General features: G+C 48.6%; 1 protein-coding gene and 1 non-coding gene across 7 annotated transcripts; both read left to right on the top strand.

The window, feature by feature from the left end:
* Window positions 1-17: 17 nt before the first annotated feature.
* Window positions 18-25665, top strand: NCAPD2 (non-SMC condensin I complex subunit D2). 6 transcript variants are annotated; one of them, XM_055394206.2, is made up of 32 exons: window positions 18-750; window positions 1494-1643; window positions 8546-8621; window positions 8900-8958; window positions 9428-9609; window positions 9915-10057; window positions 11716-11843; window positions 11916-12039; window positions 13226-13373; window positions 14343-14540; window positions 14862-14996; window positions 15091-15178; window positions 15275-15455; window positions 15907-16031; window positions 16528-16761; window positions 17056-17230; window positions 17666-17750; window positions 19521-19654; window positions 19981-20113; window positions 20211-20295; window positions 20372-20539; window positions 21145-21314; window positions 22025-22136; window positions 22210-22333; window positions 22413-22568; window positions 22896-23073; window positions 23159-23253; window positions 23716-23796; window positions 23899-24082; window positions 24721-24847; window positions 24944-25096; window positions 25329-25665. In XM_055394206.2, exons 2-32 carry the CDS (start codon window positions 1517-1519, stop codon window positions 25412-25414), a joined length of 4194 nt encoding a protein of 1397 aa, XP_055250181.2. In that variant the 5' UTR covers window positions 18-750; window positions 1494-1516; the 3' UTR covers window positions 25415-25665. The 6 variants fall into 6 exon arrangements, with proteins under 6 accessions (XP_055250181.2, XP_055250180.2, XP_055250182.2 ...); XM_055394205.2 differs by having other exon boundaries at window positions 20208-20295; XM_088837395.1 differs by lacking the exon at window positions 18-750 and adding an exon at window positions 4912-5048 and having other exon boundaries at window positions 1504-1643; window positions 20208-20295.
* LOC129537334 (small nucleolar RNA U85) lies at window positions 9031-9352 on the top strand. The gene has a single exon (XR_008681998.2). It is a non-coding gene; the product is annotated as a small nucleolar RNA U85 (small nucleolar RNA).
* Window positions 25666-25972: the final 307 nt, after the last annotated feature.

Genomic DNA, 25972 nt, shown 5'->3' with positions numbered 1-25972 from the left:
GGAGGGTGTTGTCTCCTTGTTTAGGGAGTCCCAAAAATGAACTTCAAGCAAGAAAATTCACCCAGTTTTGTTTCCTTGGGCGTCCCTCGACTGAGGGACATGAAGGTCCAGAACCTGGAGCCCAGAGCTTCCGTTCTCTGTGCCCCACAGCAGTTTTGCGCTATAGCTGTTTTCGACCCGGGAGGAAATCTGATGCTGTGGGAGTGAAGTGAACTGCTGGACGTCACAAAGCAGAGGAGATGGCGGAAGCTGGACTAGAGCCTAACACTTCTAACTGTCGGCTCCTGTCCTGGGGGTGACTGAGTGGATCATTGTCCCAGGGGCACGGCCACTGCTCAGCTAGGAACTCGACACCTCCGGCAGGCACCGCGGAAAAAGAGGACTTCGTAGGGAGGGAGGCGGCCGCGAGGGCGGTGGGGGTGGGGGAGGGAGCTGAAGTCTAAGTCCCGCCCCCCTCGGGCCTTCCGGCTCCCGCACTCTGATTGGCCGGTCTCTGCAGCGAGCGTCGCGATTGGGTCCCTTGCGGCCGTTGAGATTTGAACTCCACTTTCGTGGCTTTGCCCGCGCCGCGCGGGGCTCAGTGGCGGGTGTTTTACACTGCTTGGCGGGTATTGGCCGGTTTCTCTCCCCACGGGAGTGCTGCCTCGCAGATTGGTGCATATTGTGCCCTCCGTGGGTTGTTTTGTTTTTTTTTTCATTCCAGCCCCACAACGCGAGTTGGAGGAACGGCGGGTGAAGCGCTCTTGAAAGGTGTGGTGTTCTAGGGGAGCGGGGAAAGAGAGGCCGGGAAAATCTGGCATCCGGCAGTGGGATGCGGTATTAGACTCGAGGTCTAGTAGATGTGTCTTTATGGTACAATGTGGTGGAAACAGTCATAGATCCGCAGTGGAATTTGGGCAAATCGCTTAACGTTCCTTAGTCTCAATTTCCTCATCAGTAAATGGAGCCAAATTACTATGGACTCCATGAAATGGGCATTTGGAGACTTAGATCAGGTATGATGTTCGCGTAGACTAATAGAACCTGGCACAGAGTAAACAAATAGTAAACATTAATGTTCTGTCATTCTGGAGACAGGAAACCCATCAGCTCACACTGGGTCACTGTTCTGGTCTCAAATGAGACCTCTCTATACACTTAAGTTTCCCCATAAAAACAGAAATAAGAGTGCTAACAATGTATTGATATATCACTTTACAGTTCTTTAAATATTTTAATATCCTTTGACTCATTTGATCCTGAGAGCAGCTTTATAATCAGAGATCAGTAATCCTGTTTTACAGATGAAGCCCAGGGGGGTTAAGTGACCTGAGGAAGTGTCAGAGTCACAATTAGAGTTAAATTCTAGTCCAGGGTTAATATCACATCCTTTAAGATAATGTTATTAGCTTGATGCGAAACTAAAAAGCATGTATATTTGAAGAGAGTAAAAGAAACATTAAAAAGACAGCCTTTAGATATAGACCCTGACTTATTTACTGTTTGGCTTCCAGCCTTGTGAACCATTGGGAGAAAGATGTCTCCCCAAGTATGTGAATTCCATCTGCCCTTATCCCCAGAGGAGTTGTTGAAAAGTGGAGGGGTGAATCAGTATGTCGTGCAAGAGGTACTGTCCGTCAGACATCTTCCATCACACCTTAAAGGTAAGACTCTATAGCTGCCACTGTGACTAGCACTTCAGAACAACCACCGGCATCTGATTCTATTGTCTGTCTGTTCCACTACACCACTAAGCTCCATGGGGGTGAGGAACATGTCTTTTCTATTACTTTCTGTTTTGTCTGTGATGTTGTGTTACATGAAGAATATATTCATTAACCACTTTCTGTAAATTACACAATTAACAGTTCTGGTGTATATGATTAGTCTTTGGAGAGAATTTAATTTTTGATGTTTACCTCTTACCATATGCCAGAATAGAGTCGTGGTGGTTTTAAGAATAATAGGAGATGTCTCCTAGAATGTCTGAGACTTGACCTGAACTGTTTCAGGTAATAGTTTTTTAGAGTCTAAATCATGTTTCCAGGAATGTGCAATGACAGAAAAAAAGCATATGTGCACAGTAGCAATACTGTACAATATATGTATAGTTCAGTTACACACTGAAACCTATAGATGACCGCAGACAATTCCTGCAGTTATCAACAAGACCCCATGCTTAATGTCAGTGTACTGCTTGGAAGTGTCTTGTATCAATTACATTGCTTTGGAGAGTTACAGAGAGTAGAGGTTAAGTCTGTTATTGCCCACAGCAAGTAGGGTCCATTCATTATCAAGCAGCTTGATGATATAACTGCAGCTTGTCTCTTCTTGGCCCTCCCGTTACTGTTACCAGATGACAGCTCCTTGCTCTGATGAGCAGAGGTAGAGAAAGGGATTTTTCTATCTTTTATAACAATTGAATTGTTTTTGGCATTTCAGTTCAGTTCAGTTCATTTCAGTCGCTCAGTCGTGTCCAACTCTTTGCCACCCCATGAATCACAGCACGCCAGGCCTCCCTGTCCATCACCAACTCCCGGAGTTCACTCAAACTCATATCCATCGAGTCGGTGATGCCATCCAGCCATCTCATTCTCTGTCGTCCCCGTCTAGAACCCTAAATATAAGTTCTTTAAATAACTCATGATCAGATCATTTAATTTATTCAAGTATTTACTGGTGATAGTGCTGTGTGCCAGGAAGTGTTCTTGTCAACTGGGGATACAGTAGTAAACAGACAAGATGACAATTGTTTCTCTCACGGCTGTCAACAAGTAATAAATTGTAAATGCCAAGGAGAAAATTTTTTAAAGATAGAAAAAGAATACAGTGTGCTTTATAGATTGGCATTTTATGTTGGATGATCAGAAGAGACTTGCTGATAGGTGACATTTAAGCAGAGACCTTACAAATTAGGACATTAACTATGCAGATTCCGAAGGAAGGGCAGACAGGAAAAGCCAGTCCTGAGACCCTGAGGTGGGGAAATGACAGTGTGGTTGGAGGGGACTATACTTAGAAAAAAGAGGTCAGGTGGGAAGTAATACAGATTATTCTAGAGTCTTGAACCTGAAAATGTGGTCTTCAGGAGCATTAGTATTATTAGTTAGGAGCTTATCATGATTTACGAGCTTATTAGAAATGCAAGATAAAAACCCATCCCTAAACTGCTGAATCAGAAAATCCATTTCTTAAGAAGATCCCCAGATGGACATTTGGTGGCTCAGACATAAAGAATCTGCCTGCAATGCAAGAGACCCAAGTTCAATCCCTGGGTCAAGAAGATTGCCCTGAAGTAAAGAATGGCTACCCACTCCAATATTCTTGCCTGGAGAATTCCATGGACAGAGGAGCCTGGCGGACTGCAGTCCATAACATCACAAAGAGTGTCTACTGTGTGGAGCAGAAACTGTAAGGGACAAGGGAAGAAGCAGGGGCTAATTCAGAGGCTAATGAAATAATACCAGGGAGCTTGCTTGGAGTGATAGCAGCAGAGGTGATCATAAAAGGTTAGATTCTGAGTAAATTTTGAAAGTAGGGTCAACAGGATTGTTGATGGACTGGATTAGATTTACAGGGTTAGAAAAAGAAGAATCAAGGATGATTATAAGGCTGTTTGACTTAAGCACCTAGAAGAATGGAGTTGTCATGTCCTGAGATGGGGCAGTGTATGAAAGGAGAAGGTTTAGACTGTTGGTTATATGATTGTGGAATTCAGGAGAGAGGTGCCAAGTATTGATACATGTTTGGGATTTAATATTCAACATATAGAGGGTGTTTAAAGCCATGAGATTGAGTTGAAGAAGAAAAGCAGTTTCAGACATAAGACCTGAGACAGTCCAACATTTGGAGGCTGGAAAGATGAGAAAGAACCAATAAAAAAAATAAAGGGACAGTCATTGAGGCAGAAAGTGAGCAAAGATGCTAAATGGAAGCTAAATTAAGAGACATTTGAAAAAGAAAAGTCAAGATCAGCTGCACATTTAATCCTGGACTTAGCAACGTGGCATTGCTGGTAACCTTGATGAACACTATTTCAGAATAGTAGGGTCAAAGTGAGAAAGTGGGATGAGAGAGGTAATTAGAGATGGTAGGTTTAGATAAATAAGCCTTTCTGTTTGTTTGTTTGTTGGTGGTTTTTTTTTTATTATTTTGCTTTGAGGAGTAGCAGAGAAATAGGGTGTAGCTAGAGGGGCAAACAGTCAAGGGAGGATTTAGTATATTTTTTTTTTTTTTAAGATGAGCAACATTACATATGTTTATGCTGAATGTGGGGCTTCTTAGGTGGTGCTAGTGGTAAAGAACCCACCTGCCTATGCAGGAGGTATAAGAGACTTGGCTTCCATCCCTGGGCCAAGGAATATCCCCTGGAGGAGGAAATGGCAACCCATTCCAGTCTTCTTGCCTGGGAAATCGCATTGACAGAGGAACCCAGCAGGGTAGAGTTCATGGGATTGCAAAGAGTTGAACATGTCTGAAGTGCCTTAGCACACATGCGTACCTGCCGAATGGGAGTAATCCAAGAGGGGAAAGTTGATGATGCGGGAGGGAAAGAGAAGAAGGATTGTTAGAGAAGTATCCTAACAGAGAGTATGTGATGGGGGGGAGGGGAGGAGATGGTCTTCTGTCTGATTCTGTTTTATTATAGGCAGAGAAAAGGTGTGAAATAATGCCTAGAAGAAAGCAGATAGGCCTGGGAACTTGTAAAAGGCTTACTAAGGGCCTACTTGAAGTCCTGAGATGAGAATAGTTGGCATGGTTGTATGTTTTTTCAAGCCACATTTATAAGTTTTAAAAAGCAGAACAGAGAAATGAATATGTGATATGACTTTGACAGTCGAAATAGTATGCATAGAAGATACACTGAAAAAAAGTTAGCCAGGTGTTAACAGTGATTGTTTCTTTCTCATTTTACTTTACTGTATTTTCTAGATTACAGAAGGAGGTTTGTAAGAATGGGAGATGGCTTACAAGTACTGAGTTACATTGTGTGCCAAGTATTATCCTGACTGCTCCACATGGATTATCTCACTTAATTTTTACCAAAAAATTCTGAAAAGCCCTATGAGGTACGATCTGTTATTATTCCCAATTTACAAAAGAAGAAACTGAGACTTGGTAAGCTAAGTAACTTAGTCTAGTTCAAGCCAAATATAAATGTAAGCAATGTGACTAGACTAGATCAGTGGGTGATGCTTCGGAGAAGTAAAGAGGGGAGTGAATGGAGAGAATCATTGAATGTAATAAAAAGTAGGTAACAGGTAATCTTTGAAAGAATAGCTGTTAGATTCATCAATCTCAGAAACTAGGTTTCAGGGAATTGAGAAAGAGTAGACAGATTTTAATGGGACATGAGAGCAAAGTCAAATGAAAGGCATTGATCGTTTTTGTATTGTTTGTTTTAAAGAAGTGGGGGCCTGAGCATGTTGTCAGAAAGAGAGTGTTCTCTGGAAAGGATGAAATCAGAGGTGAGAGAAAGGAGATAAGACTTTGGCAAGGCAGTGAGAACAGCTTAGCGTTGGAACAGAAAATCTTTTCACTTGAGACTGAAGCAAAGTGGGAAGGTGTTGGCAGAATGATTTATTGACTGAGAGGCAGGATTACTTTGGGTTTCATTCTTTTGGGTAAAGTAGAAAGCAGTCATCTAAAGCAAGAGGCAAAGACTCAGAAAACGTATAAAGGGGAGGATATGCTGTGAGTATAGTGTAAGGAGTCAGCAGGAGTTGGGGAAATAAAATAGTTTGTTAAACATTGAAAAGGACCAGGTCATAGTTGGACAACATAACACTGTAATGTGATGAATCAGGTCAGCGAGCCAGCAGTGATAATGGAGTACAGGTTCAAGCTTTACTTTCCAGGCAAACCAGCTTGGTACCACAGAAAAGATTTTGACAGAATTCTTTCCCTCCCCACCCACAGAAAGAGCTAGATTTACAGCTTGTTTCAAAAATTAATTCCGTACAAGGGTAGCAAGGCTACCGGGTTTCCCCAGTGGCTCAGCAGTGAAGAAGCCTTCTGCCAATGTAGGAGACTCAGGTTCAATCCCTGGGTGGGGAAGATCCCCTGGAGAAGGAAATGGCAACCCATTCCAGTTTTCTTGCCTGAGAAATCCCATGAACAGGAACCTTGTGAGCTACAGTCCACGGGGTTGCAAGAGTTGGACACGATTGAGTGACTGAACAGCAACAGCAACAACAACACTCTCGTTACACTGAACAGCAGCAGCAGTTGCAGCTCCCGGACAGCCACATAATCACAAGGGTAAACAGCCTGTACACTTAAAGCCATCCTCTACCCAGATATTCATTCTGCTTTTCACTTTGAGGAAGTTTAGCATTCAATAAATTATAAGAAATATTCACCACTTTATTATAAAATAGGCTTTGTAGTAGGTGGTTTTTGCCCCCAACTGTAGGTTGTTGTGTGTTCTGAGCATGTTTAAGGTAGACTAGGCTAAGCTGTGGTATTCAGTAGGTTAGGTAGTATTAGATTTTTGACTTCACAATGTTTTCAGCTTATAAAGATTATTCCAGATGTGCTTGTGCTTAGTCACTCAGTCATGTCTGACTCTTTGCGACCCCCTGGACTGTAGCCTACCAGGCTCCTCTGTCCGTGGGATTCTCCAGGCAAGAGTACTGGAGTGGGTTGCCATTTCCTTCTCCAGATTCCAGATGTAGTCCCATGGTAAATCAAAGCAGGTATATGGTAGCAGATGAACCTAAGTGTATTGCACATGTTTGACATAACACACTAAAGGACTGGAAAACTAAGTAACTAGGAAACCCAGCATTTTGACTGTGAGCTGTATATGGAAGAGTTTTACACAATTAGCGTCAGGTAGTTAGTAAATTTATTTTTTAAAGGGGTGTGGGTTAGCAGTTCTGAAACTGTTACATGTGTATACTGCTGCTGCTGCTGCTGCATCACTTCAGTCGTGTCCGACTCTGTGTGACCCCATAGATAGAAGCCCACCAGGGTCCCCCGTCCCTGCGATTCTCCAGGCATGTGTATACTAGGATTAAGCAAATACATAAATGAACCTATGTTTTTAATATACACTAGAGGGTATGTCCATTTATACCTACATACATGTATGTCCTGCATTTCGCAGTCTGGGTGGAAGGAGCTCCTAGTGGTCAAGTACGGGACAGTCTGAACAACAATAGAAAATAGGAATGGATTAAAACACAGAATGAACAAAACATTCATGAGCCTATTCTGACATAAATAATTGAATACATAAATTATGTATTGAAGGAAAAGAAACAGCTCATACTTACAGTGGCATTCCCATTAGTAAATATAAAAGGAATGATAGAAATAGTCACAATTTAATAAAAGTGATCTTTGTGGCAGTAAGAGTCATCCATTGTTGCTGAAATTAGGGGGCAGAGTGTAGTGAGAAACAGAATGTTTACATAGTTGCAAAGTATCTCCCTACAAGATACTTATTAGTTGTTGCTGCTGCTACTGCTAAGTCACTTCAGTCGTGTCCGACTCTGTGTGACCCCATAGATGGAAGCCCACCAGGCTCCCCCGTCCCTGGGATTCTCCAAGCAAGAACACTGGAGTAGGTTGCCATTTCCTTCTCTAATGTGTGAAAGTGAAAAGTGAAAGTGAAGTCGCTCAGTCGTGTCCGACCCTTAGCAACCCCACGGACTGCAGCCTACCAGGCTGCTCCATCCATGGGATTTTCTAGGCAAGAGTACTGGAGTGGCTTGCCATTGCCTTCTCCGACTTATTAGTTGCAAAGGGAAAAATAGTAACTTTGCAGTGGAGACACCTGGCAGACCCTACAGACTGATCAGTTAACATTGCCAGTAATAAGGCATCATGTCCTTCTGGGTATAATGGTTGAAGGACGCAGCCTCCCTTTCTCAGTGATCTAGCCAAAAGCATATGACCTCAACCTAATCATGAGAAACTAGCAGACAAACCCAGAGTGAGGAACATTCTATAGAATAACTGGCAAACAACACTTCAAGTGTCAAAGACAAAAATCAGAGGAAAGTAAGGAGGTGTGGTGGCTAAATGCACTGTGGTGTCCTTGGTTGACTCCTGGCCTGGGAAAAGGATAGAATTAGAACAACTGGCAAAACTCAAGCTCTGTAAGTTAGTCATTAGCGTTCAGTTAATGTTCATTTTTTGGTTTAGAATAGATCCTTATAGTAATATAAGATATTACCATTGTCTGGGTGAAGAATACAGGAACTCTATACTGTTTTTACTACTTTTATCATTTCAGAATCGAAAAGATTCTGAGTTTGTATTCATTATCAAGTTGGACAAGTCACAAAACTACTCTGATATTTAATTTCTTTTGCTGTAAAATAGACACAGTACTATTTGCTTCATCTCGCTTAGAGATGGAGTAATAAAACTCAATTGTTTTGATAAAACAGGACAAAATGTCAGGTGTTATTATAATAGGTTACATTGAAATGAACTGTGTCCTTTAGTGATTCTACCAAGAAAATCAGTTAGCTCCATTTTTTTTCTGTCTTGAACAGAATTAACCAAAAATGCCTCTCCACTCTGTACTGATCGGTTTCTTTCACCTTTACAGCATTTCAGACTGCCTTTCGAGTTCAGGGGTCCCTGGCTGTGCTGGAGCATTTTGATACCATCTACAGCATTCTGCAGTAAGTAAAGTAGCACCTCTGGTACTTTAAAAAGAACTGGTGGCTATTTGCCCTAACTTTGCATGTTAGTCCGGAAATTCAATACTATAGTTCACTGATACTTGGTCTGGGTGCTGATATTTCTGCTCATGAGCCTTTACCCCAGCTCGCCACCGTATTTATTCAGTTGAGTGATTTCACATGTTTTTATAAGCATTAGACTCTCGGGTTTGATCTGATCTGTTAGAATGGGCTCTGCAGGTTCCTGGCTCACCCCCAGCACTTTCTTTCCCTCATAGTCACTTTCGAAGTATAGACCCTGGCCTCAAGGAAGACACACTGGAATTCCTGATGAAAGGTGTTTATGGGAATGGGGTAGGGGATGGAAGGTGTATGTTGCTGTTTGTTTGCTGTTTCCTGCATTTTATCAGCCATGTGATGATATCAAGGCTGTGGTGAATCAGTTGGTTTGGCTAAGCCCGGGACCTCTGACCTACTAGGTCTGTAATCTTGGTGGGCGATACAGAGCAATGTGTGTTCACTGTAAGGGCAGACCGACAATATTTTTCCTACTTGTGGGCTGCCTCTCTTCAATGGAGGCTTCTCTTTCCGTTACCAGAGAGAACGTGGGGTAACGAGCGAGAGAGTAGGGATAGGGCATGCTCGGGACGTCAGGGTCAGGGGTCCAGAGGACTTAGCCTGTGCTGTGGCCACTGAGAGATGAAACACAGATCTTTGGTAATCTGATGGCTGCGAGTACTGGGGCTTTGAAGGTGGGTGGTGTGAGGAAAGCCAGTGAAACGGACCGCAGATCCTGCCCTCTCCAGTGGTGTCCCACCACTCCCAGGAACTCCCTGCCATCTTGGATGATGCAGCTTTGAGTGTGTCAGACAGAAGCGCCCACCTCAACGCCCTCAAGATGAACTGCTATGCTCTGATACGCCTCTTGGAGTCCTTTGAGACCATGAACAGCCAGACGGGTCTCATGGACCTGGAACTTGGCGGAAAGGTAATTTGGTGTTCCTGGCTCACTTAATAAGGGGTCTAGGGAGATGGGAAAGTTGGTGGGAAAGATAGAAGTCGGTGATTCTGAGAATCCTCTCTCTGCCCTTGGTCCTTGTTTAAAGTTTAGGAGAAAGTACTCAGAAGTATCACAGTGTATCTTTTGCTGAGAAGCAGCTCTTTTATATTTTGGAACTTGTAATCCTTCTGTCTTACCTTCTACCTTGTCTTGACACTGGATAGCTTGGGCACTCAGACTAACAGATTGTGATACTCTTTTCTTCATTTTTTCCTAAATATATCCTTTTTTAGGGTAGGAAATCCCGGGCCAAGGCAACCCATGGCTTTGACTGGGAGGAAGAGAGGCAACCAATTCTTCAGCTTTTAACACAGCTGCTCCAGTTGGACATCCGTCACTTGTGGAACCACTCAATAATCGAAGAGGAGTTTGTCAGGTGGGTGGTGACTGCGCCAGGGGATGCTGGCCATGAGGAGTGAGGGCTCCGGTGTTAGAGATGCTTTTGAAGCGCTTCATTTCATGCCGCAGTTCTGTCTGTAATATTTAGATGTGTGCCAGTTACGCTGCGTTGTTCAGAAGTAGACAACGAAGGTTAGAAACTGCTCTATTCACTCACGTAGCAGTATTTACAGAGAATCTCCTAGGTACGTAGTTGGTATCATTAAAGGCATTGAAAACCAGCATTTCTGCCCTCTTAAGAGTTTGGTTTTAGAGCAGAAGACAATTTTTTAAATAAGCAAAATATGTAGTATGCTTTCAGGTTTATTACTGTGGAGAAAAACCGAAGGGGTGGGATGGGAAAGGGCTGTAATTTGTATCAGTGGCTCTAGCAAGACTTTTTGAGGTAGTGACATTTGAGCAAAGCCTTCGAGGAGGTAATGAGAGCCACAAGGAGAATTGGAGGGAGAGCATGGGCAGGAAATAGGTACCAAGGAGGGAATGTGTTGAGCAGGTCCAGGTAACAGCACTGAGGCCAGAGCGACAGCTGAGACAAGGTGAGGGTTGAGCTGTGAGGTCGGGGCAGGGGGAGCCAACTGCAGGTCCCCATAGGCCATCATGGTGACTTTGCCATTGGCGTGAGGTGGGGCCTCTCGGGGTTCCGAGCAGGTCAGTGAGGTGGACTGCCTGCCCTAACAAGGTCACTCTGGCTGTTGTGTCAAAACAGACTCTGGCTGGAAAGGAGGAAAGCGGGAGACCAGCTAGGAGGCTGTGGCGGTGACTTGGGCAGGAGATGGCTGTAGCTTAGACCCAAGAGGGAGTGGAGGTGGGGAGCCGTGGGTGCAGTCTGTATTTGTTCCTCAAGGAGAAGCTATAGGATGAGCTGGCAGATGCATTAGAGGTTGGAGGGAGGGTGTGGTCGAGGATGACTCACCTAGGGTTCTGGGTTGAGCATTTGAAAAAATGGAGCTCCCGGTAACTGACCTAACAAAGCCTGTGGGAGTGTGTTTGGGGGGAAAGTAGAAGTTTTGCTTTGGGTGTGAAAAGTTGGAGGTGCCTATTAAGACATCCAAGTAATGTACGTTTTGTGAAATGTAAAAGTAAAGTAGTAAGGGAGAGAGATCTGAGCTTGAGTGCACATTTGGGGATGTGATGCATTTATGTAAATGGTGTTTGTAGCCATGAGACTGAATGAGATCAGGAAATCCGTAAGCATAGCTAGAAGAGCGCAGAAACCTGAGGACTGTACCTCGGCGCACTCCAGCGTCAGGAGAGTGAGTTGAGGAGGAACCAGCTCAGAAACAGAGAGGGGCCTAGGCTCCTGCTGCCAGATGAGGCATGTTTCAAGGGAAAGGGAGTGACCAGCTATGTCAGATGCAGCCAAAAGTTCAGCCAAGATGAGGACTCAGTTGGCCATTCAACATTGAGAAGTCTTCAGTGATTTTGTCTGACTTTTATCGTATATTCCACTTCTGTGCAGACATAACTGGTGGGAAGGTGGGAGTACCTGCATGGCGGTCAGCAAAGCAGCTAGAAGTAGAAGGCGATAGAGGAGACTGGAAGACCCTGACTGCAGCCGCAGGGACAGAACGAAGGAGGCGAGGGCAGTGTAACTGAGTCCAGACCACTGACGTCACCATCTCAATCTTTTCTCAGCTTGGTTACTGGCTGCTGCTACCGCCTCCTGGAGAACCCCACCATTAGTCACCAGAAGAACCGCCCTACCCGAGAAGCCATAACGCATCTGCTGGGTGTAGCTTTGACACGTTATAACCACATGCTGAGTGAGTCGGCCCTTCCTTTTCCCCACCCCTTCCCGAGGCCCAGGATCGTGGCTCATGTGCAGGACTCCACAGGTGCCACTGTGAAGATCATCCAGATGCTACAGCACTTTGAGCACCTGGCATCCATCCTGGTGGCGGCTGTGAGTCTTTGGGCAACTGATTACGGAGTGAAGAGCATTGTGGGAGAGATCGTAAGGTGACCCTGCCTTCTCTACGTCTCTGATTCTCACTTTCCTCAGGGAGAAGAGGGATATGGGGGACAAACTGTAACATTACATTCCTTCAGATGTTGTTGTTTAGTTGCTAAGTCATGTCCAACTCCTTGCGACCCTATGGACTGTAGCCAGTCAGGCTCCTCTGTCCATAGGATTTTCCTGGCAAGAACATTGGAGTGGGTTGCCATTTCCTCCTCCAGGGGTTCTTCCCAAACCAGGAATTGAACTCCTGCATTGGCAGGCAGATTCTGAAGGGTTGCTGCTGCAGGTTGTGTGTTACACCAGAATTTGTGACCTCCGGAGGAGAGGATTTCGATCCGGGCTCAGAGACAGGGCTTGACTACTTGGAGCTTTTTGTGTAGCAAAGCTTTATTAAAGTGTAATAGAGCTAGAGAAAGCTTCTGACAGAGACATCAGAAGTGGGCAGAAAGAATGCCCCGTTGCTAGTTTTTAGCAAGGCATTTTATGTCTGTTCAGTTCAGTCGCTCAGTCGTGTCCGACTCTGTGACGCCATGAATCACAGCACGCCAGGCCTCCCTGTCCATCACCAACTCCCGGAGTTCACTCAAACTCAAGTCCATCGAGTCGGTGATACCATCCAGCCATCTCATTCTCTGTCATCCCCTAGCAAACTGCTAATCAGATAAGAGAGACACCTCAAGGCTAAGGGAGTTTCACCAGGCCCCTCTCCCACAATATGCATTTTTGAGATAGGATGGTACAGAGTGTGTCATCCCTGGCCATAAAACAATTTACATAAATACTGGTTTGTTGAGCCATTATCAGCCCAAGGTTTGAGAAAAGAAAAAAAGGTTAGTCTTAGGCAGAACTATTTTGAAGAAAGGCAGATTCCAAAACAAATGCATCGTTTTGTTAACATAGCTTAAGAAAAATATTTCCACAAGAAAAATTGGTTAGCTCAAGGCAGAACCAGGTGTTATTAGAAGCCTCTTTTAATTTTGTTGTAGAGAAGGGGAAAAAATGTCTACCACTTGCAGTTTATTTCCTCCTGCTGCTTGGGACCTCTGACCTTCCTACCTGTTACCCTCTCAATTCTTTACTGTCTGACCCACCAGGGAAGCCCCCTTCAGATGTTAGATGCCAACTTAATTATTGCCAGGACCTAAGTGATTACGCTGCTCTGGCTGTGTTTATTCCCCTGTGTAGAGAGATTGGACAGAAGTGTCCCCAGGAGCTGAGTCGGGACCCTATGGGGGCAAAGGGTTTTGCAACCTTCCTGACAGAACTAGCAGAGCGCATCCCAGCCATCCTGATGTCCAGCATGTGCATTCTGCTAGACCATCTGGATGGAGAGGTAAGTGGTCCTTTGGTCACTGGTTTGTGAGTCCATTGTTGAAAGGCTGTTTCTTAACATGAAGGTAATAACTTTCACATGAAGTCAAATTGTCTCAGCTTATCACTGTGGCAGTTCCTTCCTGTAGAGAAGCAGATGAAGTTTATTGAATTAAAGGGCCATGTCAGTATCACACTGGTTTCATCCCAGCCTGGTAGAGAGATGACAGTTCCACAGCTTAAGTCAATGAGAGACTCGGCTGTGGTTCTGGGTCCATCCATTCTGCAGGATGAAGCCCCTTCCTGCCACCCAGCTCTCAGATCCTCCCACATCACCTCTCTCACTTCTCTTGTCCTCAGTGTTAACCTGGCTCCTTCCCAAACTGATACAAGCTCTCAGTGCATGTTAACAATCACGATAATCTGCTTATTCACCTAATGTACTGATACCATAACTTTATATTGCAAGACCCCATTCTCTGATTCTTGGCGTGGCAAAAACTCTATAAACTATTCTCCCATTAGATTCTGCAGTGCACATGGTCAGCCCTAGGGCTGATTGCTGTTTCTCTGTCAGTGAATTGTGGGAAAGGGATTGTGAGGGAAGGCAGTGTTATTAGTAAGGATCAAAGGCTTTGAAGCCTCCGAAGCAAGGTGGTAATTAATGCTTCTCAAACGTGTATTGGTGGGTGGATATGATTTCACATTCAGCTGCCAGCGTGGCTACATTCTTGCACAGTGCTAGGGGTAGGGTACTGCTCTGGGCTCTTGTTTGTTTTGTCCCTACATTCTCTTCTGAGCAGACAAGGCCCTTCTGGCATTTAGCCTTTTCCAGTGACCTCAGAGTGAATGCCGAGCTTCCAATGCAGGGGGGTGCGGGTTCTATGCCTGGTCAGGGAACTGAGGTCCTTATGCTGAGCAGCATAAGAGTTTAGGGCAAGGACAGTCAGTGTGGGGGTACAGAGCCCCCACCAGCCTCGCTTTCCCTCAGAATTACATGATGCGCAACGCCGTGCTGGCAGCCATGGCAGAGATGGTGCTGCAGGTCCTGAGTGGGGATCAGCTGGAGGCAGAGTCCCGGGACACCCGGGACCAGTTCCTGGACACCTTGCAGGCCCACTGCCACGACGTCAACTCCTTTGTGCGCAGCCGTGTTTTGCAGCTCTTCACCCGAATCGTCCAGCAGAAGGTGAGTGGCCGTTGACGTGATAGAGGTCCACAGAATCCCTCTATGCAGGCCGAAGGAAAAAGGAAAGTAGCTGTGTCAAAGAGTCTAGAATTCAGGATTTCACTGCCAGTAGTAAAGGTCCTCCTCTATCAGGGACAAGGATTCTGGCTCCATTCAAGAACGACACTGTCTTAATACACACAGTATTCCCAAACTGTTCACATCCTGTAGAAAAAGTTTCCTCAGATGAGTGGCTCGCACATGTAGAGTGCACTTCACCGTCATCTTGACATTATGGCCAGTGTGGACTGGGATCTGATCCTCTTCTTCTGCCCCCCACAGTCTCTGCCCCTGACACGTTTCCAGGCAGTGGTGGCCTTAGCTGTGGGGCGTCTGGCAGACAAGTCGGTGCTGGTCTGTAAAAGCGCCATCCAGCTGCTAGCCAGCTTTCTTGCCAATAATCCCTTTTCCTGCAAGGTACGTAGCCCTTGGCCCACCCAGAAGAGGGATTAAATGGAAACGGGTGAAATTCCATGAGTCAATGAACCTGGTATTCATTGTTCCTTGGTAGCTTAGTGACACTGACCTTGCTGGACCACTGCAGAAGGAGACCAAGAAATTACAAGAGATGAGAGCCCAGAGGCGAGCCATGGCACCTTGTGAGTAGGGGCTGTGGGGGAGCTTTCAACCCCAACACCCTTCTCCCCACAGCGGGGAGCTCCAGGCAAGAGTCTAAGTGAAACCTTCTTATTCAGCCGCAGAGCTAGACCCCTCGGAGGAGTGGGAGGCCATGCTGCCTGAGTTGAAAGCTACCCTGCAGCAGCTGCTGACGCTTCCCCAGGAAAGAGAGGGGATGTCCAAGGGCGTTGCCGAGACAGAGACCCCCAAGGAGGTGGAAGGACGCATCCGTCGGTTGCTAGCCAAAGCTAGTTACAAGTATGGGAAAGAATGCAGTATTCTCTCATGACCCATTAGGTTTAGAGTTCACCTTTGGGAAACTATATATATATGTTTTTAATTGAAATAGTGGATTGGCAATGTTGTGCTAATTTCTGCTGTATAGCAGAGTGACTGTTCAACACATGTATACATTCTTTAATGATACATTGTTTTTAAATGAAAAATCTCTTCCAAGCCTGCTTTTTAGCCACTAGTTCCCTTCCCATGGGGCAGCAACAGTAGTGGTTAAGCGCCTCCTTCTAGAGATAATGTTTAGTCATACAGTCAAACTTACCTTCATTTCCCCCCGACCCCTTTTTACACAAGTGACAAGGGTTCTCCACTGGAAGGTCTGGGTTCTCGGTGGACTCATGAGCTAGGCTATCTGACACAGGCTGCAGTGACACTCTCAAGGGGGCAGGATTGGTGACAGGCTGTGTTCTGTCAGGCAGGCCATCATCCTCACTCAAGAAGCAATAGGCCACTTCCAGGAGTCTGAACCCTTCTGTCATGTGGACCCAGAGGAGTCAGAGGAGACCAGGTTCCTCAGTCTCTTAGGAACCATCTTCAAAGGTAAATTCCTTTTCCTTCTTCAGTCAGCAAACAAGACACTCAGCTAGTATTCATGGCCCATTGACTTTATGTCAGACACTGACCTGACTCACAGCCTAGCACTGAAAGAGGCCACAGGGGGTTCTGCAGTGTGTCTGCTTGAGAATGAAAGCAACCCACAGACCTGCGATCCATAGTCACAGGGAGTGGAAGGGTATTAGAAGCCATAGACGACTCAAGAAATCTTTTCTGAGAAATGAACCAAGATATTTTAGGCTGAATTCTAAATTTATACTTTCCTATTGGGAGTTCCCTGGCAATCCAGTGGTCAGGACTCCACATTTCCATTGCAGGGGGCATGGGTTTGATCCCTAGCTAGGGAACTAAGATCCTACAAGCATAGCATGGCAAAACAAAACTTTCCTATGGTAGAAACACATATTCGTGGATGTTTAAAACTGTTGGGTTTCCCCATATACCCTTGAACAAAAACTATCCTGTAATTCTCTAACTCTAGGCCCAGCAGCTCCCCACCAGGAGGAGAATCCCCAGGCGGCTGCAGGAAACTTGGGCCCAGGAGAGACTGGCTGTAAGGACAAGCCCAGTGGGTCAGAGCCTGAGGGATGCAACGATGAGCTGGTGAAGCAGGAGTTGCTGGTGCAGTACCTGCAGGATGCCCACAGCTTCTCCCTGCAAATCACCAAGGCCATTGGCATCATCAGCAAGATGATGTATGAACACACAACTACAGGTGTGCTGGCGTCCCCACCGCAGAGGCCAGGGCTTGCAGTTGGAAGGCCCCATCTCGTCCGTATTTGATGTCCATCTGCTCCTTTGAAGGGCCCAGATTCTCTACTTCGATTTGCCTGGTGTAGGCCTGTGGAGTGTGCATATAGTATTTCATGGGACATTGGAGGGAGGTGGGGTCCTCAGGAGAAGTGGGGAGGGTGTCCCCTCATAGGTTGCTGCATTGAGAGAGGTTCTGTCTTTAAGTGCTGGGACGTTTCGCCACGCTGATAGGTGACATTTATGTCTGTCTTCTCAGTGGTGCAGGAGGTGATTGAATTCTTTGTGATGGTGTTCCAGTTTGGGGTACCCCAGGCCCTGTTTGGGGTGCGCCGCATGCTGCCTCTCATCTGGTCGAAGGAGCCTGGCGTCCGGGATGCTGTGCTTAATGCCTACCGCCAACTTTATCTCAAACCCAAGGGGGACTCTGCCAGGTACACGGGCTGCATTGGCCTTTGCTAACTTCCCTGAAGTCAGCCTCTCGCAGGATGTGTCTAGTCTCCTGAGGAGGCGGGGGAGTGGGCTCCTCCTAGGGGACTTCTAGACCCAGAGGTAGTAGGTCTGTGATGGACTGGGGGAGGGAACTCCCAGTGAAACCCAGCCTACGCAGTTATTTGGTTACATTGTTTTTAGTTATAAAATAGTCCCCACGTAGCTCGGTGCATCCTTGTAGCTTATGTTATACACAATAGTTTGTCCTGTTATTGCTGCTCCCCCGCCCCCTCCCCACTGGCGACTGCTAGTTTGTTCTCTTTGTGTATCTGAAACAGTTGTTTATTGTTTGACGCTAGCGGGATTGCCTAATAGTCTATTTGCCAGGTTCAACTTCTCCGTCTTTTAATGAGCCCTGACCTCGGCTGTCCCCACAGAGCCAAGGCCCAGACTTTAATTCACAATCTCTCTCTGCTGCTGGTGGACGCCTCAGTTGGGACCATTCAGTGTCTTGAGGAAATCGTAAGTGTGCACACTCCCACTTATTCAGTAAGCGTTAGTGAGGCTATGGTGTGCCCAGCGACTTACTCAGCCCCTCAGAGAAATAGAAGATTATCTGCTTTCAACTCTAGTTGGCAGCCAAAAAACATAAAACATTTTAGAGCAATGCAGCAGATAGTTACGTGGCCACCTCATGCGACGAGTTGACTCACTGGAAAAGAGTCTGATGCTAGGAGGGATTGGGGATGGGAGGAGACGGGGACGACAGAGAATGAGATGGCTGGATGGCATCACCGACTCTGTGGACATGAGTTTGAGTGAACTCCGGGAGTTGGTGATGGACAGGGAGGCCTGGCGTGCTGTGATTCATGGGGTCGTGGAGAGTCGGACACGACTGAGTGACTGAACTGAACTGAATAGGTAACAGTTATTGTAGCGACAGTAATATAGTACATTATGCCAGGCACTAATTTAATCACATTGCTCATATTAACATGTTTCATCCCCACAATGGCTCTAGGAGGCAGTATTATTATCTACATTTTCCAGTAAGAAACTTGAGGTACAGAGAGCTTAAAGAACTTAGCTAACTTCAGCCAGTTAGTGACACAGTTTAAGATTCAATCTCAGGCTTCAGAGTTCCAGAAAACATACTCCTGCCTGGTGTGTTATGTTGATGAGTAAAGAGAGCAGTGTCAGGTCGAAGAGTTGAGGGCAGAGCTTCCTGAAGGTGGCAGGACTTGATTTGGTTCTTGATACGTCAGATTTAGAGAATTCAAGAAAGGAGGGAAGCTGAGCAAGAGCACTGCCTATGTTGTAGAAGGAGGACCGTTGTGTTCTGGCTCAAGATTGTTACCTGGAAAAGATAGTGAAGCTGGAAACGGGTTGGAGCTGAATTGGGAATATCCGTGGGATCTAGGACTTGAACTTAGCGGCCGGGGCCCCAGCATTTCAGTGCAGCAGAGCTGCTTTGAAGGGTTTGGGTGGTGGGGCTCAAGGCAGAGATGGTGCTGACCACGAGCCTCCACTGGGAGGAGCAGCACCACCAGCCACATTTTCTCCTCACTGTGGAAAGGTGCCTGGCAGCAACTGGCCAGGAGCCCATATAGCAGGCCAGAGAGAGCTGTTTCTATCAGTACTCGGTGAACAGGGCTGTGGCCTGATGAAGCAGACATCTGGGAGAGCGCAGCACACAGGCTGGTGGGAGCCGAAGCCGGGAATGTCCCTGGAGGCTGCTGCGGGTGTGCAGTGACAGGGATCTGGACTTCGGGGGTAGAAGGAACATCTATAGAGTGGCACTTCATGTAAGACAAATTGTAAAAGGGAGAGAAGGTGGGATGAGCTACTGATGCATAAAAAATTAGGTGACAGGTTTGAAGGTGGGATGAGCGACTGATGCATAAAAAATTAGGTGACAGGTTTGAGGCATATGAGACTGTTGGTGTTGTCATTGGCAAAATGAAAAGGCAAAGATGATGGTGTCCATTTGGGACATGCTGAGTTGGTGGTCACAGCAAGAAACCTACTAGAAATCTCCACAAAGTGTTGTCCAGACTGTAGATGTGCATGAACTCAGCAGGGTCAGTTTCAGCATGTCATCTAAAGAAACATTTTGTAAGCAGGAGAGTAGAAAGTAGCAGAAGTGGAGGCACCTCCCAGACCCCAGCTTTACATCTTCAGCCGCCTCCTTTCTCTCCACTTTGGGCTCTCAGTGTTCTCATCAGAGGAGGCAGACCAGGTGTCAGGGGAATTGTTACTTTGGGGCCTGAGCCCTTTTTCTTTTCTCTCTAGATCTGGGAGTTCGTACAGAAGGATGAGTTGAGTCCAGCAGTGACCCAGGTGCTGTGGGAGCGGGCAGCCAAGAAGGCGCCCTGCTCCCCTCTGGAGCGCTGCTCCTCCGTCATGCTTCTTGGGATGATGGCACGGTGAGGCTCAGATCACACAGGCCGAGGGGTGAGCGAGAAGAGGAAGGTTCCCTGAGGGCTGTTCCTGCTGCTCCAGTGAGAGCACTCAGGCCCGACTGAGCTCTGTGTGTGCATCACCACCTAAATGGAGAACCAGTGACAGTGCAGTTCCAACCCGCCCAGCAGAGTGGGGTCAGCGGCGCGTGGGGGGTGCCGAGGCCCGGCCCCACACGTAGCACTCCAGAGCTCACAAAGCCCTGAGTAGGGTGCTGGCTTCTACGCTCGTTGGTGGCGGTCCCCACACAGAGGTGTCTGAGTGGCTTTAACCCTACGGCTTCTTCTCCTAGAGGAAAGCCAGAGATTGTGGGAAGCAACTTGGACACTCTGGTGAATATAGGGCTGGATGAGAAGCTCCCACCAGACTACAGGTTGGCCCAGCAGGTGTGCCACGCCATCACCAACATCTCGGACAGGAGGAAGGTACGTGGGGTGGTAACGTTAGTCCAAACTAGGGAGAGTGGGTGTCCTCCTGTCCGCCCTCAACACTCACCCGCGTTGTCTTCCCTGCCCTCAGCAGCCTTCTATGGGTGAACGTCACGCTCCCTTCCGGCTGCCCCAGGAGCACCGCCTGTTTGAGCGACTGCGGGAGATGGTCACGAAAGGTGAGCTGCCGCGCAGGGCCTGGGGCAGAAAGGGCTCCTCTGTCTGTGGTGGCAGCTTCCCCCTCTTCCTGCGCAGGCAGCGTCCACCCAGACCCGCTCTGGGTCCCGTTCAAGGAGGCAGCCGTGACCCTCATCTACCAGCTGGCTGAGGGCCCTGAGGTGATCTGCACCCAGATACTGCAGGACTGTGCAAAGCAGGCCCTGGAAAAGTTGGAAGAGAAGAGTGAATACCAGGAAGCCCCACGTAAGTGGGCGGGAGGAGTGGTGGGCCCATGGCCACAGCCCCTCACACCAGCACCTCCTGCAGCCACCCTGACCCCCTCAGCCCTCCCTGTCCCTTTCTGTCACTCAGGCCGCACAGTCACGGCTACCATGCCCTCCACCCTGGTGTCTTGCTGCTTTTTTTCTTTTTTTAAATAATTTTATTTCTTTTTGGCTGTGCCCAGTCTTGACTGCGCGGGCTTTTCTCTAGTTGCCGTGTGTGGGGATGGCTCTGTCGTTGTGGTGCGTGGGCTTTTCCTGGTAGTGGCGTCTCTAAGTGCGGAGCGTGGGCTCTAGGGCACAAGGGCTTCAGTGGCTGTGGCTGCCAGGCTCTAGAGCACAGGCTCAGTAGCTGTGGTACCTGGGCCCAACTGCTCCAAGGCACATGGGATCTTCCTGGACCAGGGATGGAAACCCGCGTCTGCTGCATTGGCAGGTGGATTGTTTACCGTTCTCCACCAGGGAAGTCCTCCTGCTCCTTCCCTGGGTATAGAGCACGTGAGCCAGGGGACCATCAGTGAAAACAGTGCGGGGGCCTGTGAGACTTGATGGCCTTTCTCTCCCTTCTTTCCTGCCCCCGTCCTGCAGAGGAGACCCCCATGCTCCCCACCTTCCTGTTGATGAACCTGCTGTCCCTGGCCGGGGACGTGGCCCTGCAGCAGCTGGTGCACCTGGAGCAGGCCGTGAGTGGAGAGCTCTGTCGGCGCCGAGTCCTGCGGGAGGAGCAGGAGCACAGGAGGAAGGAGCCCAAGGAGAAGGTAAGCGGCACACCTGCATTTTGGGTTCCTGCCCTAAGTGTTGCCCAGACTTGCTTCTGGCCCTCAGGTCCTTTACGTTTCCTTCTGGGGAGCTCTGCTTCTCTCCTGTCCATTGAGCTCATGGAGGCTCTGCCTCCTTGCTCCTGATACCCTGGAAATGATTAATGAGAATATAGATGCATCACCCACGAAGTGTTTTAGGTAAATCCAGAGCATTGAGGTAGGGGCCTCAGCATAAAATCCAGGCTGTGCCTGAAGCAGTGTTTGCTAGAACCTGCACGCTCCCACTGCCTTGCTGGCAGCCTTGGAGACTGGGCCTGGCCCCTGATGGGACCTTGTGTTCTCTCCACTAGAGGCAGTGATGTCTGGCAGACAAATGAGATACAGCCCTACAGCAGTGGGGTAAAGTCTGACCTTCTCTGTGACCTTGAGCTGTTGTCTGGCAGGTTCCATCGGTTTATTTTGTCTGCTGCTAAGAGGATGAATCGGAATGTGGGATGTGGGATTCTCTGGCCACTTTAGACACAAATGGAGGGAACCTAGTACTTTTCCTATTTAATTCACGAGTCCTTCCTCTTCAGATACACGTGACAAGCCTGTGAACAGCTTTGCAGAATTTGCCCTTCCCCAAATCCATTCATGTGAAATGAAGGGTAGGCTGGAATCAAAACTGTCTGCTCACCCATGATCCCTGGCTGCTTTCCCATCAGAATTCAAACTCTGAGTCCACCTTGGAGGAGGAGATGGGGCTGGGCGGGGCCACAGCTGATGACACTGAGGCGGAACTCATCCGTGGCATCTGTGAGCTGGAGCTGCTGGAAGGTGAGAAGGGCTCCTGGGTGAACCTTCCCCAGGCGGGTAGCCCGTCCCACACCTTGACTTGTTCCTTCACCAGGCAAACAGACGCTGGCTGCCTTTGTTCCACTTCTGCTTAAAGTCTGCAACAACCCTGGTCTCTATAGCAACCCGGAGCTCTCCACAGCTGCTTCGCTCGCCCTGGGCAAGTTCTGCATGATCAGGTGGGTCCCAGGCTGGAGACTGCCTTCCCGAGGAGGGTGGGGCCTGCGGCTCCCCTGACGACCCCCTCTCTGCCTCTAGCGCCACCTTCTGTGACTCCCAGCTTCGTCTTCTGTTCACCATGTTGGAAAAGGCCTCGCTCCCCGTCATTCGCTCTAACCTCATGATTGCTGCTGGGGATCTGGCCATCCGCTTCCCCAACCTGGTGGACCCCTGGACACCCCATCTGTATGCTCGGTGAGAGACCCCTCCGAGCGCCATCTTGGTCCCTGCCAGCCCTGGAGGCCGTGGGGAAGTCAGTGTGGGAATCCCCAGAATTGTGACCCGCTGGTCTTTAGGGCTCCCTCCCACACCTGGGCACGCCCTGGCTGGGTGTGACCCAGAGGGATTGATGCCTCTCATCTAAAGCCTTGGCACCAGGCTTGGCCTCTTTCCCCAAACGCAGCTCTAGACAGCCTCTACCAGTACTGTCAGAAGAGGCCATGGCTTCCTACTGACGGCCTCCCTGCCACCATCAGGTACACCCACAGTCCTGGTCCTAATGCCATGAGATTTCATCCCTAGCCTCCGGGACCCCGCTCAGCACGTGCGGAAAACAGCTGCGCTGGTGATGACCCACCTGATCCTGAAGGACATGGTGAAGGTGAAGGGGCAGGTGAGTGAGATGGCCGTGCTGCTCATCGACCCTGCCCCTCAGATCGCTGCCCTGGCCAAGAACTTCTTCAACGAGCTCTCCAACAAGGTGAGAGGTGGGGTGGCTTAGGGCTTGCTGCCAAGGGGCCAGGCAGCCGTGCCGGTCTCCGTGACTCTCTCTCTCTCTCTCACAGGCGAATGCCATCTATAACCTCCTTCCAGATATCGTCAGCCGCCTGTCAGCCCCCGAGGGAGGCGTGGAGGAAGAGCCTTTCCACACCATCATGAAGTAGAGTCCCTGGCCTTGGGGCATTTGTTCCGTTGTAGAGCAGGCTTAGGAATCACACAGACCTGTTCATGCTGTCCAGTCTGATGTTCTAAGCCGTGTGGACTTCAGCACCAATCCGCCTCTGTAGTGTTCCTCCTGTGTAAAAGGCCCCCAGATACATGTTCGTTAGTCCTTGAGAAGATTCAGTAAGATAAAAGTCCTAATACAGCGATAGCACGTGAATAGGACTCATTGGATGGCAGCTGCTTTTGTTCTGAGTTTCTAGTCACACTGTAAATTTCTCAGGAGGGTGGGGTACACCCTTCCCTGAGGTGAGGGAGCGGGCAGGAGGGACAGGCCAGAGCAGAGTCTGCCACTGAAGCAGGAGGGCAACAGAAGGCGGGTGCTGGGAAGGGCCTGGGCGGGTGTCAGCAGTGGGCTCGGGGCCGCCCCCAAGGTGGTCCATCTGTTTCCCCTCCGCAGGCAGTTGCTCTCCTACATCACGAAGGACAAGCAGACCGAGAGCCTGGTGGAGAAGCTGTGTCAGCGCTTCCGCACGGCCCAGTATGCTGCCTTCCTGGAGGGTTTTCAGGGCCTCCGTGCGGCTGGGGGAGACCCTTCCCTCAGGGGTCCCGCTGAGCCTCACCACACCTTCCCTCCCCACAGGACTGAGCGGCAGTACCGGGACCTGGCCTACTGTGTGTCTCAGCTGCCCCTCACAGAGCGCGGTCTCCGCAAGATGCTTGACAATTTCGACTGCTTTGGCGATAAACTGTCAGATGAGTCCATCTTCAGCACCTTTTTGTCCATCGTGAGCAAGTTGCGGCGTGGGGCCAAGCCCGAGGGCAAGGTGCACAGTGCCTGCTGCTTTCAGGCCACAGCTCACAAGGGTGTTCTGAGGCTCAGGGTTTCTGACTTAATCCCCAGTTGATTGCAACCAAGTAATCAGGTGACCTGAGACCAGATCTTTCTGTCTCCAATTCTATTCTTGTTTCTTTTCTTCAGGAGACTTTCTTAAGGGCCGTTTCAAGTTCAAAGCAAAATTACAGTACTCCTCATGTACCCCCAGTTACCCACGTCCCCCGCCACAGGCTGTGCGGGACATCTGTGAACCTGCCTTGACACATCCCTGTTGCCCAGAGAGCATGATTTCCAGGAGGGTTCCCTCCTGTGACGTGTGTGCTGATGAAAGGAGCATGACTGTGCCCACCACTGTGTGTGCTTCATAGTCAGCGCCCCGCCCTGAGCGTCCTCTGCTCCCCTGCTCACCCCGCCAGCCCTGCTGCCACTGATCCTTTTACTGTCACGGCAGCTTTGCCTTGCGCAGGATGTCATGTTGTTGGAACCAGAGTGTGTTTCCTTCTCATTTGGGTTATTTGCTTTATTGATCCACATTTAAGATTCCTCCATCTTTATTCGTGGACTTGTTTCTTTTAGTCATGGAAATAACAATTTCCAGGCCTGCTTTTAATCTGTTTTTCCCTCCAGGCTGTAATAGATGAATTTGAGCAGAAGCTTCGGGCCTGTCACACCAGAGGTTTGGACGCAGTAGAGGAACTTGAGGTTGGCCAAGGCAGTAGCCAAAGAGCCCCGTCAGCCAGAAAACAGCCAACTGGTACGTGGGGCTGCCCTTTGGGAGAGTCTGGGCGGGCCCCTCCTCTCAGACGGAGGTTCCTTTTTCCTTCTGGACTCATACCTCTGCCTCTGGTAGCCACTCGGCACCGGCATGTGGCTTCTACGGCCTCAGACGACTTTGTCACACCGAAGCCCTGCCGCATTACCCGCCAGCATCCAAACACCCAGCAGCAAGCTTCAAGAAAGAAATTCAGGATTGTCTTCTCGAGTGATGAATCCAGCGATGAAGGTGCAGTGTTCCCTCCCAGACCCACCCTAGGAGTGGGGCGGGGGCCAGTGGGGGTGCCGGAGGGGGGGTGGAGGGGCCAGGCTGACTTTCAATGGGGTCCTGCTGTGTAGGCCCCACCCCCGGGTCCTCTTCCTGTGCAGTGTGGTCTAGGACTGTCCCATTGTTCTCTGAGACCTATTTTTTACCATCTTTGTGACTCAGCTTTTTCTTATTCCCCCAATTCTTTGTACAGAGCTGTCAGCAGAGATGACAGAAGATGAGACACCCAAGAAAACCACCCCCATCCGCCGGGCATCTGCTCACAGGCACAGGTCCTAGGGGCAGCCTTGGCCATCCCAACCCTGCTGTGCAGGTGTCTTATAAAGAGTGACCCTGAATTCACTCCCTTTGTAAAATACTTGTTTACCTGTCTCCTTGGTTTTTTAATGCGTAAGTGGTCATTATAACGTAAGGCTTTGCTCTTAAACTAGCCCAACTGAACCGAGTTGAGCTGCTTTCCTTGGAATATAGGTATATGTGTGTGTCGGTTTTCTTGTTTTCTAATGAATAAATATTTTTATATAGTTTTAGAGGTTTTTCCTAAGCTTGTCTTTATTTCATCTTTCTCGCTAGCCCGGAAGCAGGCAGCAGCAGAGGGCTATTGATCCAGAGGGAGACGCTGAGCCCAGGGGTCTGCTGTGTGTCCAGCCCCTCAGTGCCTCATCTCTCCCTCCCAGCCTCCCCCCTGCACCTGGCAGGACGCTCCGCTGCATAGAATTAGGCAGCGCCTAGACTCCAGAGCTGCACTTCTCAATCTGGGGGCAATTTTACCCTCTGGGAGATATTTGGCAACTTCTAGTACTCTTGCCTAGAAAATCCCATGGACGGAGGAGCCTG

This window comes from Moschus berezovskii, chromosome 6 (genome assembly GCF_049115385.1).
Source record: "Moschus berezovskii isolate FMDL1 chromosome 6, NW_MosBer_1.0, whole genome shotgun sequence".
NCBI classification, from domain to species: domain Eukaryota; kingdom Metazoa; phylum Chordata; class Mammalia; order Artiodactyla; family Moschidae; genus Moschus; species Moschus berezovskii.
This window is presented reverse-complemented; position numbering and strand designations above follow the sequence as displayed.